Source organism: Oenanthe melanoleuca, chromosome 4, assembly GCF_029582105.1.
Source record: "Oenanthe melanoleuca isolate GR-GAL-2019-014 chromosome 4, OMel1.0, whole genome shotgun sequence".
Classification (NCBI taxonomy): Eukaryota; Metazoa; Chordata; class Aves; order Passeriformes; family Muscicapidae; genus Oenanthe; species Oenanthe melanoleuca.
The window spans coordinates 28050737-28071226 of NC_079337.1; the positions used below are offsets into that span (position 1 = coordinate 28050737).

Below are 20490 nucleotides of genomic sequence, written 5' to 3' on the forward strand. Positions count from 1 at the left end.
ATCACTGGTGAACTCTCTAAACTGGAATCATTTGAGAACTCAGTGTGACTGGGAACTTGCTCATGAAGTGAGACAGAATCTTCAGATGCATCACTTGGCTTGGATGCAACCTCAATGGAGGGGACTAGCAAGGTCAATGAAACACCCAGTGATGAGTGTTCGCGTAGTGGCAAGACCGTCAGAAATGAGATGGCTGAAATACTGAGCAGCTGTCCTTTTTTTGTGGATCTTTCCCCCAAACCCTCTAGAGGAATATGTGTTTTATTCTTTCTTGCACCCATCAGCAGCCATGTTTCGAGGTCTCACTTTTCTCCCGAAGACAAACTTAGTACAACATAATGGATCAGTTTTGGTTTTCTGTCAGTCTCCAGATGAATACACATTCACCAAATAGACTCTGGCTGAGTGTACTTGTCTATCTAACCTGAAGTTCACATAATTACAAAAGGCTTTATTTGTCTGCCAGCTAAAACAACATCACATCTTGAAGCCGAGTAGTGTTGGTTTGACATTCAGAGTTGCAGAGAACTTGTTCCTTCCCATGTAAAAAAAAAAATATACAAAGAATAGAAGCAATAGCACAGAATATCCTGAAACCCCTGGGCATAGTAAGTAAGACACCTGTTACATTCCTGGTATTTTCTTATTGATAGGCTAGAAATGGTTTCTGTCCCCTGGATTACTAGAGTAGAGCAGAGGCTCTTTACCACTGTGTAAAATCAGACAGACAGGCTGAGCACTAATTCTAGACAACACTGTTGTTCACCAGAAAAAGTCTGCAGTAAATAGCCAACTTCCTCTTTGACCTTCTTGTGGTGCTTATTTAAATACCTAAATGAGGCAGCAGAATCTTTCAGGAGTTCTGTTAAATAGGACTAGAGAACCCAGTCTCACCAGTGAGAAACAATGTCAGGGAGAATAGGGCTAAAGTAGCTAAAGGAGCAGGTACTTTGGGCAGCAAGCCTTAGCCAGGCTCTCTCTCTTTAGAGTGGCACCCCAAAACATGCCATTGCATGTTCAAAAACATTTCCTTGCTCCTTATGCTGACCTTCTCTCTCATATCCAGTTGTGCTGCTCTGCAGTTAACTGTCCCCACAGTTTTATTGACAGTTCATGTGAATGCTCCCTAATTTGGACCAGACTGAACTATCTCAGTGGAGTGGAACAGTCAGTGTTATTTCTGTGGACGGATGCTCTCCCTAGACAAGCCCAGTGGAAGAGATACCCAGCACTTGCTGCTCATTGTTACATGCAGTTGAAGGCTGCTGCCTTCAGATTTGTTCTGAGCTAGGCATCTGAATGCTCTGTTCCTTCAGAGAAATGATCTGTGACCAAAATCCTAGTGTTTAAGTTACTCACCTCAAGGATAACCATAATGCTCACTTCAGCAGCTCTGCCTAGCAAAGTTGTGGAAGCAGTAAGTTTTGGGGGTGGGCCAGCTAGCATTTCTCACCAAGGGTTTTTCACTAAAGGGTTAAACACTTGTAGGAAGAACATCTGCTTACAGTCTAAAAGCTCATTCGAGGATGAAATAAAGCAGCAGATGTCATAGAGACTGGCCTGTATGGGATACTCATAGATCATACTGCTTCCTGATGTGTGGCCACAGCCCATCACAGAGTGCTTGCATCCCAAAGAAGTGGGTGAGCATCTCCTTGTCCTTCATGCTTAAGCTCTACTGCTGCCAGTAATACCGGTGCTGTAGGAGGCAGCCACAGGAATCGAAAGGCTTTGTCTTACTCTTCTAGAAATAAACTGATCTGCTATTTTAAACTGATCTGCTATTGTTTACAAAAAAAAAACAGTGGGCCTGATGGTAGATAAGGCCAGATAAGACGAGGTGAAAGAAGCAAGGGGGGAAAACACAAATTTCATAGGAATTCCACTAATTTACGCAGACAACTGACCGTTACTCACTTAAGACTATGTTAAATCTCTGGATTTAGAGAAAAAAAAAAGCCACAAGGAAATAGAAAAATGGGGGGTGGGTTTATACATTAGAAGGGGTCTTAGGTATTAGGCATTTTGGAAAGTCTGTACATTTCAAATACCTAAGCCAATGGAGAAAGAGAGAAGAAAATGCGGCTGGGAAATTAGGATAAGAAGGAGACCGTGTCCCCTAAAAATTTGAGAGACCCCAGGTGAAATGCCCCATGGTTCTCCCTTTATTTGAATAAAGTTGCAGGACTTCTCTGTCTCCTTTTGGACATAAACCTCTGGTGTTTTGGACTAATTTTCCTGAAATATTCAATTTGAACTTTTCCCTTCTGAAAAAATAGCTCATGTAATTAAGACAGTGCTATGGCACATAGATATGAAAGAAACAAACTAGAATAATTTTCATTCTCTACTGGCTAAGCTTTCTGCCACTGTTGCTTTATGGTCCTGTCAAAACAAAATTTCTGACTGCAATTCAGCTACAGTCACTTGTAAGAGCAAAGAAAGGAAAGTACAAATTTCATCTCATCCAAGTATAGTTACACTGAGAAAACACTGTATTTTCTCTAACTAAAGAATAGTGGAAAACTATTTTGACCGGTATTTAAAGATCTCAGTCAGACTCCTAGAATAGAAAATGTAAAGCAAATTGTTAAAGCTTAAAAAAATCCCAGGAAAATGAGAACAATCTTCCAACAGAAAGACACAGTAATGAGTCTCTTTTCCACTGTATTTCCATCCATTGTCTTGTTTTTAGATCATAGCATAAGACTAGCAGTTTCGTGAAATACCACGTTTAGACATTCTGAAGCCCATTAAAAATACCAGGCCTTTACATATTTTAGGAGTCCTTCATTCCACTTCATTCAATAATGGAAAACCACCCTTCAAACGACAAAGCATGAGGTACACCGTGTGCTCCTCTTTTGTTTGGGACCTCTTTCATCCATTGTCTTTCAATTAATTAGTTTGGTCAGGTGCTGCGAAATGTGGGTAGTGTTAGGGAACCTCCTATTACAGAGCAAATTGGACCTGGTTATGTGCCTGTTGAAAGGAAAGCTAGTGTCTTCACAATTTGATGGATGACGGTATGTGTGTCTTTGAAATGGGTCCTAATGTTTCTATTGACTTTGGGCAGCAGGTTTGTTGCAGAGCTCAGACATCTTGTCTCCTGAAACAGACAAGGGTCTGCACAAGCCAGAGTTTCTGAGCTTTGGGGTAAAATAGTAGGTTCAAGGGAGGAATATGTGGTAGGCAGTTCAGGAAGGCTGCACCTTCTGAGAACCTCAGCCAATGGGGAAAGGAAGAGGGCAACCTGCAATTGGGAGTTGAGGATAAAAGGAGGCTGCACCCCCCAAAAACACTGCAGGCATATGCCCCAGTGGAGTCTCTCCCTTTATTTGAATAAAGATGCAGGACTCCTCTGTCTCCATTTTGGACCTCTGGCATTTGTGGACACTGTGAGAAAGCTTCAGGGCTGCCAGAGCACTTGGGGAAGCTGAGCCTGGTTGTTTCAGGGGCCACAGGTAGAGAAAACCTGCTGAGCCATCTTCCCCACATTGCAAGAGCATGGCCTAATTGTTTCGGAGGTGGCTAGGCTATCTGGGTTGCTGTGATCACATTCAACCTCTGAAACAAGGAATGCCTTCCAGCTGTGGTTCCAGGTGTGTGCTCCAGCCCTGTCTGGGGGTGACACCTGGGTGTTTGCTGCCAGTATACTTTCACAAGTAATGGGTAGATGGGAGCACTGCTGCCTCACGAGTACTGAACAGAAGACACAAGATACATGCCTCAAGCCCACTTCAGAGTGACTGTCCCTCTGAACACCCTTCCTCCTTCTTATCTTCCTCTACTGCAGGCAGCATGTTCAGCTCTGACGCCCATCCTGCCACTCAAATGTGTCACTTGGAGTAAACCTATGCTGCAATGGGGACTTTGTAAATGTTGCAGCAACCGTTTGCTTGGCAGCAGTAGAAAATACAGTGAAGCTTGGTTTTGTTTCAGGCTGTGAAGGAGTAGGAAGGGGCCCAGACCCTTGGACTGCAGTGGTGAGAGTGATAGGAGGAAAAGAACTGTCACAGGGAACATGGGGACATAGCTACTTTGAGGGCTGGCCAAAGGAAATGGCAGGGAGACAGAATACGAACCCTCAACAGCAGATGAGGGGGTGTACCAACAGATTACATCCTGAGTTAGCAAGTTGAAAACATGATGCACATGAGAAAGAACAAAAAGCTTTGTATTAAAAATGTATTTTCTAATTTGCATTTAATTTTTAGTAAGATGCTGGTGTGCACAATGAAGAATGACATCATGGGCTGCATGGAAAAGAACCTGATGTTTCAGGGAAGGAGTCACCTTGCAAAAGGCATTGAAAATCTTCACAGGAACTGCCCAGACAGCTTGCACGTTTTCATTTGCTTGAATTTAAACTCTTGATTTAGTATGGCAGAAATGAAGCCACAGCTGCCGCAGGCTGCAGCTGAAGGACAATGATTTACAACACAAATAACAATCAAAACAAGGTATCAGTAATTAAAGTTGCTGGAACAGTCATCACAATGAACAACTGTTTCAAGCAATACCAGATGTGGCCAGGCCCATTCCTTCCATGGGCAGCGAAGGCATTTTTTCCACGTTCGGTGGCTCCTGTTACAGGCCAGGCGTACAACACACGTCGTGTAGGATTTGTGGCCTCAGTTTTATTATACGGCACCACCCGGCCGGTAAAAAAACCAACACAAAAACCCAACAAAAAAAAAAACCCTAACCAAAACAAACGAACAAATAAAAAATACAAACAAAAACCACGCGTACGTTCGCGGTGGCATAAACAGCCGCGTCTCGCGCGCCTGCCGTACTCCCGCGGCCGCGGTGAGGGCGGGCGGGCGGCAGGCGGCGCTGCGCACGCGGCCTCCCTCCCGCCTTTTCCCGCCCGGTGGCGCCGGCATCAAACCGCGCCGCCCGCCTGCGACATGGTAAGCGGGCCTGCCCGCCCTCTGCCTCCTCCCGCTTTCCTTCCCGAGTCCCTGCAAAGACTGCGGGGCTGCAGGGGCAGCCGCGACCGCTGTGATGGCGGGTGGTGGCCGCCCGCGCCTCGCTGTCCCTCCGCCCCGGTGTCTCTTGAGGGGAGCGGGGCCCCCGCTCCAGGGAGGCCCCACAGTGCCAGTTCTGGCGGTGAAGCGTCAGCACGGCGTGGGTGGTACCTTTGGGTTGTTGAAGGGCGATGTAAATGAGCCGGCTCCTGGAGGAGTAGCCATAGCGCCGTGGCTATGGCTCGAGGTGGGCACGGGACCCCGGTGTGGTCAGGCTGAACCTCTGAGCCTCAGGCTGCGGCTGTGTGGAGATGGGAGCGGGCAGAGCGAATCGCAGGTGTACCCGAGTGCGCTCACAGCACCGCATTCTTACGTCCGCCTGCGGTAGCGGGAGCACCAGCGAAATGGATGTTCGTGGTGTGGTTAATATTTGTGTTGGGGAATGCCAGCCACTGAGGTAGGAGGGAGAAGTTAACTTGAAAGTTAATAATCTTCATCGAGAGTGCCGTTGGCTTCGCTGTTCTGCTCTTTTTGCTGGAGTGGCAGTGTGAAACTTGGCGTCCGAGGGGTGTAGCTAAAAACACGTGCTTCCAGAAACGCCACTTACATTCCTCATCGTGCGCCTATGCGTTTTGTTCCTGCTGCTGCTGACGGTGTCAGGGCTCTTCGAGAAGGCAGGAGATAGAATTTAAATCCGTCGGCTTTCTGTTCATGCTCCTGCCTGAATGTTCATGGCAGCTCTAGGTTCTAATCCTGTAATGTAGTGACGTCGCAGGAGACAGCAGTGCTGACCTAGGGTATTGCTGGCTAAAAGAGAGGAGGGGGGAACCTAAAAAACCAGTAGTGGGACTCTTTGTTAAGTATGGTATTGAATTGCTTCTGTTCCTGTCTCTGTATTACTGCAGCTGCATAAGTTAGCTTTTACATTTGTTTTTTAAAATTAAATCAGTCTGGCCATTTTGCTCTTGGTGTATATTTTAAGTGTTGTGTGCTGCCTTTTTAAGAAGGAAACGGCCATTAAAAGGTTAAAATGATGTTGACTCCTTTCTGTTGGAAACTTGGAAACATAAGCATGTCTTTCTCAAGGCATCTTATTAGACTACCCACTTCCACTGACTTATGGGCAACAATATGCCTTTTTTTTTATTACTGTTTTTTACAATGAGACCTTTTTCTGCCAGCATCCTGTTTGACCCTTTCTATCCCCCTTTCCCTTTTTTGTAGCTGCACACAGTGTGTGAATCAGGGAGTAGGGCAAGGGGAAACTGCAGACTCACATTGTGGCTGCTGCTTTTGGGTATGCTAAATGCTATTAATAATAGTCCAATCCTCTGTGAAATATTTTATATCCTAATTTTATAAGAAGCATATCAAACTAGCATCTCTGAAAGTGATCAGAGGAAACTGTTTGGTTTTTAAAATGCAACCTTGAAGTCATAAAGTTGGTTAGGACCTGTGAAGAAAGACATACCTCAAAATGCTCTTTATCTCCTTAGAAAAACCTGAACGGCCTAGAACTCACATTACTGGCTGTATATCACAACACAGAAAGCAATTCTTAAAAAAAAAAAAAAGACAACAAACATCAAGTACTGCTTATCTTTTTAAGGGTTATTAAGCATTTTTGTGAATATCTTGGTTCGGTTTTGGTTTTTTTCCCTGTTCTAGTCCAAGAAAAAGGGTCTGAATTTTGAAGAGAAGAGGGCTCGCATGATGGAGATCTTTTTTGAAACAGTAAGTAATTGTAATTGCTCTGCATTTACATTGGTGGGAAAACAGATCCTAAAAGGAGCTTAACTGTAGATGTAGCTGAACTTTATATCCTGGAATGCATTTCACTGATGCCCTGTGACACCAGGGTGTAAATTACAGGGGCAAAACTTCATTCATTTAACTTCTGATCAGGTGGCTCATTCCCTGGTGGAGCCAAGGAATGAAGATGCACAGGTGGTCTTAAATTCTTCATATGCTACCTATGCACATCTCATTTTGAGTCTGTTACCATAAGAGAGGACAGCAGGAAATTGGGAAGTATCTCACTGTGTTTTATGGGAGGAAGAAATCTGAGCTTTAGAAAAACTGAGAGCAGAGTTGGAAAGGGTCCCTGGGGAGAAGAAACCTGGAGATCCTAAAGCTGAGCTACAGTGGTGTTAATGGCATGTGTAATACACCATGTTTTACCTTTAAGAAAAAAATACTGTGACACTCAAGTACTTGAGCAGTGTGGTGTATCTGTGCTGACAGTCTAACCTGGGCTTTAAGGACTTTATAGTCTAATTTGAGATGACGTATGAGGACTTCAGATCACTGAAGGAAAGAGCACGGCTTGTTACAATAGTAGTGTTTTTCTTATTATTTAATTATCAGAATGTTCCAGTTCTATTGAGGAACATGTCGGCTATTTCCCTCGCAAAACCAAAACATACAATATATATCTTACTTCTTTAGTTGACATTGATTTAGTGTAAAAAACTCAGACTTTGATGGTGCTGTCATTTGGAACTGAAGTGTCTTATGTTTTGCACAGAAAGATGTCTTCCAGTTGAAGGATCTAGAGAAGATTGCTCCAAAAGAAAAAGGGATTAGTAAGTGTTTATCAAAGTTATTTCTCTTGAGCAAGTAATCACTTTTGGGACAGGTCCTACAGTATAAATTTTCCTGGCTGCAATCTTAGGTTTGTGATTTTTAAGAACAGAAAATATAGCTAGAATGGGAGACTGGTCAGTGTCAGGGCTATAGTGTTAAAAGTGATGTGGGATGGGGGCTTGCTTAGGCTCTGAGCTGCCTGACTTGCAGTGACTTTTGGTGTATGCCTGGAAAAGCTGGCCTGAAACAGAAACTAGACAGAGCAAAAGGAATAAAATAGGTATTTATTAAAAGGATACACTTTGGGCAGTGCAAGAGCCTGGCTGGGGCTACACCTAAGTCAAGTCCAAGATGGAACCTTGAGGTTTTACACTTTTATAAGTTTGTTTCGTCTACATATCGGGGTCAATTGTTCAGCCACAGTCTCAGCTGCCTGGCTTGCCCCCCTCCCTTCGCCATTGTTTATGCTTTTTGGTTATCCTTGATTCTTTAGCTCAGAAGGGATTGTTTTGTCTAGGTATCCTGTGATAACACCTAATATGAAGTTTCAGAGTTACACACCAAGCAGCAGAGAATCTGAAAAATATAGAAGCTAAAACCCAAGGCATTATTTTCCCACTTTAGAGGCTTGACAAGGCCTTTACATTGTTTACACTCAGGTATTAAATATCTGCTGTAATATCACAAATGTTTAAACTGCTAGTCCAAATACACATGGGTAATGTAATCTTGATCTTTTTCCCTCCAAAAATCGCTGGACAGCTATAAATGGAAGGGGTTTTTTTTTTCTATAAAAGCCTTCCTGATGAGATTCATTGGTTTAGGATTAGGTCCAAGAAGATTTATCTGTGCTCTTGGATTGTTTTGTGCGTTCCTTATTCATTTTCCTTCTAGGCTGATTGACAAAAGGGGAGGCAAAACATAATGTTTGTATAGTTACCACTGTCTTTCTCTAGCATGTCTTGGTGGCACTGCAAGAGTAAATGAACTTGCTGAGAGAGCTACAGATGTGAATATCACATAGCAGAGTTTTTTAGTTGTGTCAGCAGCTAACAGAGGCATTCATGGGCTTCTGAAGAGATGTGGTGCTGTCTTGTTTGGTTTGTCAGTGCATATGTTTCAGTTGAAATTTAGAATTTCTAAAGCCATTAATACCTTTGAGTAGTCCAAATTCATCCTGTCTCTGCATATGAAGGCATTCAGCCACAGAACCTAAGCCCCAGTTACTCTGAAGAGAAAAAATTGTTAACCTGCTTCCATCCTGGCATCCAGCCTATAGCTTCCAAAAGATATGGGACCCCCCTGTAGTCTTGAAATTGAACATCAGGTGCCAAAACCCATAATTGAGCTCAAAAGTCTTTATATCTGTAACACCTGAGGATACACTTAGCTTTGTTGAACAGGTACCATTTTTTTAAAAGGGTGAATTGTACCACAGGGTTGAAAGGACATGATCAGTTGTGTTCAGAAACGCTGATACTTCGAGTGTAGATGATGTTTTGTATTGGAAGTAAATATAATTAAAATCAGAATCTGTCCTTCCTGAGTCTGTAGACAGATGGCTCTAGTGCTTCTGCTGCTATGAAATACCTTGTTAAACATTACAAAGTGAAATGTAGTTATACTCCCAATCAAGAAACTTAAACAAGTTAATCCAAGCTAGAATTAAGATTGCAAGACAGCTTCTCAGATACCTCTCATGGGTTTGTTATGGTATTGTAGTGTAGAATGTATGTATTTTGTGCAATACTCGTAAGCCGTGTTTTGTGATCATCTGGTAGCAGATGTGCAGAATAGCAGTGTTTAGGAGCAGACTGCTGGTTTCAGAGAGATTCGTCCCTTCAAGTGAAGCTTTGGGCATGTTGCCCTTGTGAAATCTTCCAGCTAGCTGACACTGGAGAAAAATGCAAATGATTGTAGATGGTGTCTTGGTATTCATAATTCTCCATTAATCCAGCTGCTATGCAGTTCTAATTTTATGTTTTGTTTTTATTAGCCTCGATGTCAGTGAAAGAGATTCTGCAAAGCCTTGTTGATGATGGCATGGTGGACACTGATAGAATTGGAACTTCCAATTATTTCTGGGCTTTTCCCAGTAAAGCTCTTCATGCCAGGAAGTGTAAATTGGAGGAAGTAGAGTCTCAGGTAAATCTGTTTTATGGAAAATACTTGTTCATCTGAATGGGTTTGTTTTTTATTATACACCCCTTGTACAAATGTACATGTCCACACACAGAGATTTTACTATTATCTGTCATTCATGGTAGGGCATTGTTATTATTGTTAATATCTTACTGTTATGTCAGGAAAACTTTGGAGGTTCTTGTTGGAGCTTGAGAAAACTTGTCTACTTGCTGCTGAAAGCATGTTAGTCATGACACAAAGCATCATTTGAGAACTCAAAGGTAGCATGTTTTTGTGTCTTTTATATAATATAGGCCATCATGTGGTAATAACCTAAAAGTGATGACAGATGAAATGCATAACCTTAGTTATGAGGCAATGGTTTCTACTTAGCCATTGTGTTTTCCTCTGCTTTTATTGGTGGCTTAATTTGTGAGCGCTTCTGTAATCTCATACTGCACCTTTAGCAAGAGAAAAGAGCAAATTGGTAATGAATCACAGAATCAAGGAATGGTTGGGGTTGGAAGGGACCTCTGGCGATCTAGTCCAATTCCCTACTAAAGCAGATTCACCAGGAGCAGGTTGTACATGATCGCGTCCAGGTGGATCTGGAGTATCTCCAGAGAAGGAGAGTTGGTGACCACCCTGGACAGCCTGTTCCAGTGCTCTGTCATCCTCAAAGAAAATAATTTTTTTCTCTTACTTATGTAGAACTTTGTGTTTGTGCCAGTTGCCCCTTGTCTTTTTCCTGGGCCTTGCAAAACCAAAGAGACCATGTAAGGCCAAAACCATGTAGAGTCTGGCTCCATCCTCTGGACACCTGCCCTTAAGGTATTTGTATTGATAAGGTCCCCTGTCTTCTGTGAAGTCATCTCTTCTTCAGGCAGCACTGGTCCAGCTCCCTCAGCCTTTCCTCATAAGAGAGATGCTCCAGTCCCTTCCTCATATCCATTCCCCTCTGCTGAACCTTCTACATAGCTGCTTGTCTTTCTTGAACTGGTGAGCCCAATTAGGGCAGAGCACTTCTGAGGATGCCTCACCAGGGCAGAGGACAGGGGGAGAAGAGGATCTTCTGAAGAAGTGCAAGGCATCTTTTGTTGCAATGCTGCTGTTTTATTGATCTGGTTCTTTCCTACTTTTTGAGAACTGTCTTTCTTTCTCCTTCTAATGGGAGTGGGAAAGCATCTAATGCATCAGTTGATTTGCAATGGAACAAGATGAACAAATGAGCTTTATGAGACCATGTGGTATGATGGTACCGCAGCACTGCTAGCTCTTCCTATGATTATTCAGCATTATGTTCTTTCATCAAAGAATCGCTAGAATTTATGCAGTTTCACTGGTAGCATCCTAAAATTTTTACAGCCATTATTTTCTTCAGGCATAGCTCTGGATGAATCTCAGGCATTGCTGTCTTACGTTCAGTGTTGTCAACTTCAGCTATTTCTTTATATTTATACAGTTATATCAAAACAATTAAAGGAAAAATGCTTTTTCCCTTGTCTTGAATTGAAAAAGGAGTAGCTGACTATGGTTGTACTATTTTCAGGCATGACTTAACCTGGCACAACTGGTCTTAAATTAATTTTTATGGACTTGTAGTAACAATGCGCTGGCTCTTACTCCAGCGAAGTTTCATTTGTCTGAAACAGATTAGTTTAACTCTGGACTGACTTGGAACTGAACTTCCTAGTAAAATTAATCAACTTATTAGTACATTCACACAAGTTTTTGACAAGGCTACTTATTCTGCCAGCACATAAATTGCCAACTGAGAAATTGAACAGATGCGTTCTAAAACTCTTGCTTGGTTCACCAAACTCTTTGGTGCCACTGTTTCATTGAATGCAGCTGATTTGCTCTTGGATCTTCTTTGTTGTTGCTCATGCTTCATATTATAGTCAAGTAGCTGAAAGAAGGAGTTGATACTTCTGTCCCTGTCCTCGGGCCTAGTCCCATGGTGAATTTTGAACATAATTGGTCAAGCAGGTCTTTGGCATATCCTGATGAACATCTTCCTTGTAATGTCTTGCAGAATCTGCCTAATGTGCTTCATGGTAACTACCCAGGAATTGCCTACAAAAATATGCTGAATTGCTTTAAATATACTTTTATTTACATGAACACATCTATTGTGAAAGTGTAATAGGCATGTAGTTATTGATTTGTGATGTTATTTCTGTGTAGAAATACACTATTCTGAAATGACCAATACTGCAGTATAAAACTGTTCCAGAAATAGTTTTATTACCAGAACCTTATTTGCAATCCAAGCCCTGCTCTTGACCTAGAGGCTTATTCGTGTGAGATCTGTCTTTAGATGATGCTATGAGTCTTTAAAAGTACTTCTCTTCAATTACTTTGCTTTTCTAATGAGGCTGGAAATGTTTCAGCATTTCAGGGAAAAGCAGTTTCACTAGCTGAAAATAACTTCTCTGACACTGTGAAAAGGTGGCATTTTCAATGAAAAGCTCTCAATGTTTTTACAAGATGATAGCAGGTTCTGTCTGTGAGCTCAAATTAGCTCTTTTGGTGTTTGCTCTTCTTGATCTGCACACATACAGATTTTCTTAAGGGCTTCTGAATCTAGTCACTGACTATCACTTGTCAGAATATACAAAGCAGAGGAAAAGAATCAGTTATTATTTCTGTTACACATTGCATGTCTTTAATCATTGCCGTATAGAGCTTGTGGCATGCTGAGAGATGTGTTTTCTCTCTGTGTCTTGTCCAGATTGATTGTTAACTACACGAGTTGGTCTCTTTGTTCAGCAGTTAAAAGCCGGAATCAGGCTGCCTTACTTAAAGTGTGTTTAAAAATCCAGCAGTTCTGTTCATGCTGCAATTAAGGCCGTTTACCAGGAGGCATTATCTTTGTTTCCTGAGGGCATGGGTAGATAGTCAAGGGAAAGGAGTGATCCCAAATGCTGAACTGTCACTTGGAAATAATATGAAGGAATAGAACAAGCTTCTTCATGATGCAAATTCCTCTATTAGTTCAAAGCACTGAGGCTTATGTTTGACTAGTTGGTCTTGCTACAGGACCTTTTGCCTGCATACCTTGGTACTTCAGAAGTGTTCAGAAGGTTGCTCATAGCATTCTGCATTTTACAGAACTTGTGATTGTGGGAGGCTGTTTTAAGAGATGTTCTTGAAACAATTTTTTCGTTTCATATGTTTTAGTGATTATTAAGCTATACCGTATCTTGGAGATCCAGAAGCGAAGAAGTCTGACTTGATATTCATAATGAAGATCAAGCAGGTTTTGTCTGGATGTTTAAAGCTGCACTTCACAGGTCCGGGAATGATTTATTACATTATCAGTGTGCAGAGATACCGCAATTAAAAACAATGCTGAAGTTTCTTTTGACAGCTTCCCTGCCTGACCCCATCTTTTGGCTTGCTTTTGTGGAGGCAGATGTTTGGAGAGGGGCACAGATCCCTGACATATATATGTGGCAGATCTCATCCTGATCTAATTAGGATCTTAGTGGTGCCCTCTAACCCCAAGTTACTGCTTGGGCCTCTTCCTGTTTTTCTGAAAAGCAAGAATAGCAAATGTCTTTACTTTTGTGTAGCATTTGCTGAAATTATTTCCTCCAGTAGCTCACCGAGGGAGAATTGCTAAGTAGGTCCCTTTGGATTTTGTATTGATTTATTTTGCAGTGGCATCGTTGCTCCTAAAGGTTTATGCTTTCTGTCAGGTGCTTATTCTTCACCTCTTGGTTATGCTTATGCATCTGTGAAGAGGACCACTAAAGAAGTGCAGTATATTGGAAGCTGCATTTTGGTGAGATGAGTTTATACACACATTTGATTTGTTTGCATGTGAAAGTTGCATTTGGTTAGATTGGGTACAGGTATGAGATGCTGAAACGAGTGAGAGTGTGTGTTACAAATGGAGAAATTTTTAATGCAACCTCACCTGTCAAGAGAACTTTTGACGCTTTACTGAGGGATAATCTTCCTTCCCTATGAAAAGTTGAAATGATATGATAATCTTTTTAATATTTTTTTGGCTGTTGGATTCAGAAGCCTGGAATTACCTATGATCAGTTATAGTTTGACAAAACAAGATGTTTATTCTTGGCATAATGGTTGTGAGTGAGGAAAAGAGAAATCTTTCTGATGTAGGCTTAAATTCAGCGAAGATTTTCTTTCATTTTTTCATCTGTGCCTTGGGCAAAACACAGATGATGGGTAAAGCACATATCTATGCTGAGAGGGACCTGAAATACTAAGCACTTCAAAGATGTTGTGGTTGCTAGTGTAACTATTGAAAGTACTATGAGCACTGTACTCCAGTAGCATGGGGAAGCAACCAGTTAGTTTCCTTAGTGTGTTGTTCATTTCACTGTTCAGTTAACAGCTACTCATTTAGCTGTGTTGTTGTCTCATCTCTCATGGTGTTGCTTTCTTGTGGGTTAATCTTATGTGTTCTGAATCTTTTGCAAGGGAAAGTTTAACAGCCAAAACTGTTAGAGCTGCTGTTCCAATTGAGAGCAAAATGGTGTCACCTTGCACTGCAGCAAAGATTGAATAGAATCTTTTTAGAGCAGGATACAGGATGGACATTCTGTGATGTTCCCTGTGCTTGCTTCAACATACACATGACCAAAAGACTTGAGAGTTTCTGGCAATTTTTTTTCTCCCACTAAGCTTTGCATTGGGCCAGTGTTAGTTAAGATAGGAAAGATCAGTTGATGTTTCATTTGTTAAATCCCTGCCCTAGGGTTGGTAAAAGGAGGGGTTTTCACTTCCCATGACTTGTATATTGAACCAAGGGGAGAATTTGAACTGGGTACATCCTGCTTACATTTGCTAGCTAGTTTAAAACAAACAAACAAACAAAAAACCCCAACAACCCCTCTGGCCAGGAGTGAACTTGTTGAAATCAAGTGACTTCACATGTATTAAATGGTTTGTGCTAATGAGTATTGAAATATGAAAAGTGAAAGAATTTATTTTAGTAAAAAAGCAGCGCTGTTTTAGGAGATGCTTATGTTGGGAATGCACATTGTTTTAAAGGAGTTAATGGAAAAAAAATATTCGTATTGTGAGTAATCTGGCTTGAAGCCTCCTGAAGATATTTGACAACATGACTAAAAGGAGAGAACCTTCTTTGTTTAGAACGCACACAAAAAAATTTAGAGTTTTAACCATCAGAAAGTTCTTTAAAGATACAGCTTGATTTATTTCTATCCTTTTAGACATATTTTTCCTCCTTAAATACTGTGATGGAAAGTTGCTGAATAAACCTTCTTGAAACCACTGACTGAAGCTCAGGAAACTCCTGCTATTGCTCTCGTGTGAGCAGCCTCCTCCTTCATCCGATTGACTCAATCAGTTGTTGGGGTATTTCCACACGGTTTGGAGGTTGATTCTGGACTGCAGTTAAGTGCAAGTGCTCAGCAGTGGCTGGCTAAAAGTAACCAATCTTGAACTGAGGTACAAATCCCTGGAGATGACAGATGTGCATTGAGGGGTAGCAGGCCTAATGGTGCTTGGAGCTTGACAAGTTTTGTGTCCCGAATGGAGCTTTGCATCAGCAGGGAGGGCCTGTGGGACCTAGTTCTGTGGAGCAAACTTTTGGCATTGTTTTGCAGAAATGTCCTCAGCAGATGGTACATCATCTGCTCTTAACAGAGCACCTCACACACCTCAGGTCTCTATTGAAGTTTTCAGCCTCTGATGCTTCTGAATGCAGGGTCTCACTGTTTGGTTTTTTTTTTTTGCCTCAGTAACGATGAACTGTGGGAGTTATTGTCAGGAGGACAGTCGTCAGGACAAACTCAGGACCTCTCTATATTCTGGTTCTTGAAGTTTGTAGTTTATTGTTAGGGTGCGGGTATAAGGGTCCTGCTAAGAGCTGCCAGCCACAAGTCAGAGCAGGACAGAGAGAGAAGTATGAGAGGGAGAGAGTGTAAGAGAGAATAAGAGCGAGAGAAGAATATAGAATAAGAGAGCAATAGAGGATAAGAGAGCAATTTTCCGTTTACAATACAATAAGTCTTTTTCTATGTTGAGTATTCTAATTTCCGCTAACCAATCTACTACAAGATACACATTTTCTACTATTTGCATGCAACCTATAGGAATCACTATGTTACCATGTTTTACTGCTTTCTAATCTATAAACCTTATCTCTAAACCTTTCCTGCCATACTTGGAACAGGATGTCTGCTGGCTCTTTGGTCTTTGTGGCATTTGGCATTACCTAAACAAAGGAAAGCGGCTTTAAGCATTCACATGGTTGCTCTCAGCCCCACAGTCAAAAACTGCTATTATTTCTATTTCGCTTATGGTTTTCAAATCTTCCGCTAAGCACTTATAAATATAAGGTTTTCCTAATTCCTCATTCCCAACAATGAGCTATTCCCAGAGGTATGTGTGCAACACCTTTGGAATCCATGGCTTAATGCTTTTGATAGAATATTTTATTTTTGGAGTGTATTCAGTGTGTTTTTAAAAATTCTTTGTCTATTTATTGAAAAAAAGGACTTGCAGGCATAAAATGTCTTAAGGTTTATCATGATCTTAAGCATTGCTATAGTACATTTAGAAAGCTTAGCACTATCTTTTTCTTATATATTTTATTAATTTTAGGTAGTAGATAGCGTGGTTAAAGAATTGTCCTCCAAACCAGAGAAGTACCTCAGAATGTTTACAACTAATGTGTGTGACTTACATTAGGAATTACTTATTTAGACGTTTTTCTCATTCATTAATTTAGACATATGTATGCTTAGAATTTAATTTTATTAGATTGCAGAAAATGTAATAAATTGTTTCTTTCCAGGAAAAATAAAATTCTGATTGAAGAGATCTTTCTTTTAATGCCCATTATAAGGTCTTGAGCAATGTGGTCTAGGGACGTGTCCCTACCCATGACAGTGGGAGTTGGGACTGGGTGGTCTTTAAGATCCCTTCCAACCCTTACCATTTTATTATTTTGTGATATATAGGCAGGATCCTAGTGTGTTGACTAAGCTGTTAGAGCAGTCTTCCCATATGCATGCTGGTCATCCGTTTTCCCCTCTTATTTGAGGACATGTCATTTATCTTTGTTTATTTATTTACTTAGTTATTCTTCCTTGGATTGTCCTGACCATTTTGATAGTCTGCAGCCCCAGTGAGATGGGTGATTCTATTCTGTGCTGGCTCAGTTTTTTTTTTTCCCTCTTGCATAGTGATTACTCTCCCAACAGAGACAATTAGTGACCCCTCCCATCTTCAGCCTTCTGGCTTTCACTGACCTGTAGGTTTTATTTGAACTGGAGGACTAGACTCATAAAGAAATGGCCTAATGCTGAGCTGTTATGGTATGACTAACTCACTTCAAACCATCCAGGGGGAGCTATAGTAATAAGGGCAAGAGGATGAGAATTTTTCATTATTTAAGCATTGTGAATATGTTGATTATATGTATGCCTGTTTGTTCATTGATCCTGTAAGACTTATTCCCTCTATTAGTCTCCTGGATAATACTAATAAAATTTTGTTAGAATGGTCCATGAGTTTTGTTACCTCTGCATCTTGAAAAATGGTGATATCTTAAAATGAGTTTGCATTTATTAAGTCCTAAAATGTCCATCAGAGAAGACTCTTCTAATTCTGTAACTTACTAGAGCCTTCTGGAATTACATTTTATGGCATGCTATAAAGCCTTGGAGAGTATGCTTAGTTACTGCTGCCATGGCAGATTTCTAAAAATACAGTGTTCTGGAGGCTTCTGTTGGAATTAAGCAACTTCATAATTTGGTGTTCATTAGTTGAAATTCATGCTTTTACTTGCTGTTAATATGTAAGTAGCTTGATGGCAACTGTGAAGTGTAGGTTATCCTTTCCTTCCTTCTTGATGAGCATAAGGTAAAATTGGCATGATTTAAGAGCAATTTCTAAGAAACCGTCTCTGTAATAACTCTAAAGATTTTAACATAGGTTCAAAGGAAGATTCCTACTATACTAACAAGGATATATCAATATTAATTCTGATATAATGCAGGAAAACCACTAGGTTTTTTAAACAGGGTTGTATGTGTATTTTTTAGGTAATATCATCACAACAGTTTACTTTTTTGATGAGGTTTGCATTCTGGTTGCTGGATCCACTCCTGGCATTGCAGTGAAATTGTTAATCTGAAATGAAAAGAAACTGGAAATAAAAACATGTCTCTCACTGCAGAAGCCTAGTCAGGTCTGGCAGAGACACAGCCCTGCACTTCTCCCTGTGCCCCACGGTCAGCGTGGCAGGTGGGAATGACAGTTCAGCAGATCAGCAGAAAAACCAGCATCCCAAGAAACTTTAAAGGTTTAAATGATCTGTGTTGTTTGGAAGTTTGCCTGTACTGTAAGGCCAGAAGCTTCCAGCCTGGTGGTAGGCAGCCAATACTACTTTCAAAGCTAGATTTGATGGAGACAGTGAGTTGTAGTTCTGTATAATTTGAACTTTGACTTTCACCTTAAAATCTTGTAGTTCAATTAATATTGCATATTTCATTTCAGAAAATGAGCATGCATGCAGAAATGAAAATTACCAGCAAGCAATTATAGAAGTCTCACTTTGTAGAATTTTCCTCTTCTGAAAGGAAAAACATTAAAAAACAAACAAACAAACAAAAACCAAAATGTGTTATTTTGATGCAGAGAGGCTTTAGAGGAAAAGGTCTTTCTTGTCACAGCCAAACAGCTCATAATTTTTGAACACCTGGTAGTTCCATGAAAGGCTCTTCTTTGTATCAGAAATTGGAGATGACTTGGACTTGGTGATCTGTCTAAGCATTACTTAAAAATGACAAAGTTGGCATAAAGAATGAGTATGTAAAATCGCTGTCAAAACTCTGAAATTTGATGGATGTATTTTACTGAGGTTTTTTATTTTGCTGCTAATATCTCAGTGTAGAATTTGGGCATTTTTAAAAATCTGTGGAATAAAGTTCGATTTGGTTTTTTAAGTCTTTAAGCAGAATGTGAGCTTGGGGAGTGTTGGATGAATATTGTGTTTTAACTTGTCTCTGTCTCTACTTAGTCCCTGAAGGCATTGTCAGTGTATGGTCCAGCTGCTTAGGATAGCAATCTTTAAAAGCCCTTTAGGGAAAAATGAAAACTTCTCTCCATTCTCTCCCTTTCTTTCCAAGGGATAATCATTCTGTATTCTTCCTGCCTTGAACAGACCTGTTAACTACCTTGGACTTTGTAGGTTATTAAGTACCCTAATATGCAGTAACAAGCATATCCATCATGTCCAGGTATGAAAATTTTCTGTAGTTCTGTCAGTATGTGAATGTCTTTTGAAATTCTTTCAGCTTTCCTTATTAGATTGCCCACATTTGTGAAACAGCGTTAAATGGGGTGTTTCAGCTGTTTTTTTGTTGGTTTGGGATTTTTTTAGTTTGATTGGGGTGTACTTGATATTTGTGTCTGAGTTGACAGCCATCTGTCCCTCAGGTCGTGCCAATTACACCAACTTTGAAAGAAGCCACTGAAATTCAGTTCTTTCATTGAGCCTGCACAACTGTTTCTTTCACCTTTTAAGGAGGCTTGCTCGAGCAGTTATTTTTTGTTTCATAACCATTACTTATCAAATGGTGTTGCAAATGAATGAAGCAAAACCAAAAGCTCTTGATAAGACATTTTCTCTAAATCACCTTAATTATATGGCAAATCTAAAAAGATGGAAAATAATTGAATTAGAATACTTTTAATTTAGAGGGATTTGCTCTATAGTAATATTTAAAAAAAATTGCAGGTAACAATATCAGGTTTGTATATGGATGGGTGAAGGTTCCTGTAGAGGGAGGATTTCTCATTTGTTTCTTCTGAATACCCCACATTTTATTTGCCAAGAAAAAAGGACTCATCCCATATTCAACATGGCCTGAGAACAGAGCCATGCCTAATTTACTGTATGATATTTCATACAGTAGTATGATGTTCTTTGTAGTGCCTTGTCAGACAGTTGTATGGAGAGCAAGATTTTTTTTTTAGTTTAGTCCTCTGGAAAAAAACTTCCACTTACTTAGCATGAGTGTCTGATACTTTTTTAAATCACTGGCATATTACAGTGCTAAACTGAAAATTTCGCACTTGTTATCTCTTCGCTACCTCTTTAAAAATACAGAACTTACGCATTGGCAGGATTAGTACTAAGATGTTCTGGAGCAAGTGTTATTTATTTGAAATAATCAGTGTACTCTCCTTTGATTTTGAATAGCAAATATATTGTGTTGTGAGGGAGGGGGAATGTATTCAGCTCTTGATAGGCATGATGAGGGAGTCAAGAGCTGATGGGTCAGGATAGAAGTGCAGAGTAGGAAGAGTCACACTCTTGTGGGTATGTGCTACAGGCTGCTTGATCAAGAGGCAGAGGGGAATGAGGCCTTCTGTAGGCAACTAGAAGCAAGTCTCCAAGTCACACGCCTTGGGTCTTGTGGGGGACTTTCAAGTACCCTGACATCTGCTGGAGAAGCTGTACAGCAATACACAAGCAGTCCAGGTTCCTGGAGAGCATTGGCAATAACTTCCTGCCACAGGTTGTAGAGGATCCCACAAGGAATGGCGTGCTGATTTACCTCATAGTAACCAACAAGGAAGTCTTGTTGGGGATGTGGAAGTTGGGGGCAGCCTTGGCTGTAGTGACCACAAGATTGTAGAGTTAAGTGTTGGATGAAGAAGTAGCAGGACAGCAAGCAAGATGATGATGGACTTTAGGTAAGCTTACTTTAGCCTCTTTAGGGATGTTCTTGGAAGAATCCCATGGGAACCAGCCTCTGCAGGGAAGAGGGGTCCAGGAGACTTGGTTGATGAT

General features: G+C 40.9%; 1 protein-coding gene across 3 annotated transcripts in view; it reads left to right on the forward strand.

The window, feature by feature from the left end:
• Positions 1 to 4801: 4801 nt before the first annotated feature.
• MND1 (meiotic nuclear divisions 1) overlaps positions 4802 to 20490 on the forward strand; it is a 42414-nt gene continuing 26725 nt past the window's right edge. The window contains exons 1-4 of one of the 3 annotated variants that reach the window (XM_056490741.1): positions 4802 to 4916; positions 6642 to 6707; positions 7501 to 7558; positions 9556 to 9704. In XM_056490741.1, coding sequence (XP_056346716.1) covers positions 4914 to 4916; positions 6642 to 6707; positions 7501 to 7558; positions 9556 to 9704 — 276 coding nt within the window. In that variant the 5' untranslated portion in view covers positions 4802 to 4913. Of the gene's footprint in view, positions 4917 to 4945; positions 5221 to 6641; positions 6708 to 7500; positions 7559 to 9555; positions 9705 to 20490 lie in introns of those variants that run through there. The other 2 variants (XM_056490740.1, XM_056490739.1) reach the window with 2 other exon arrangements.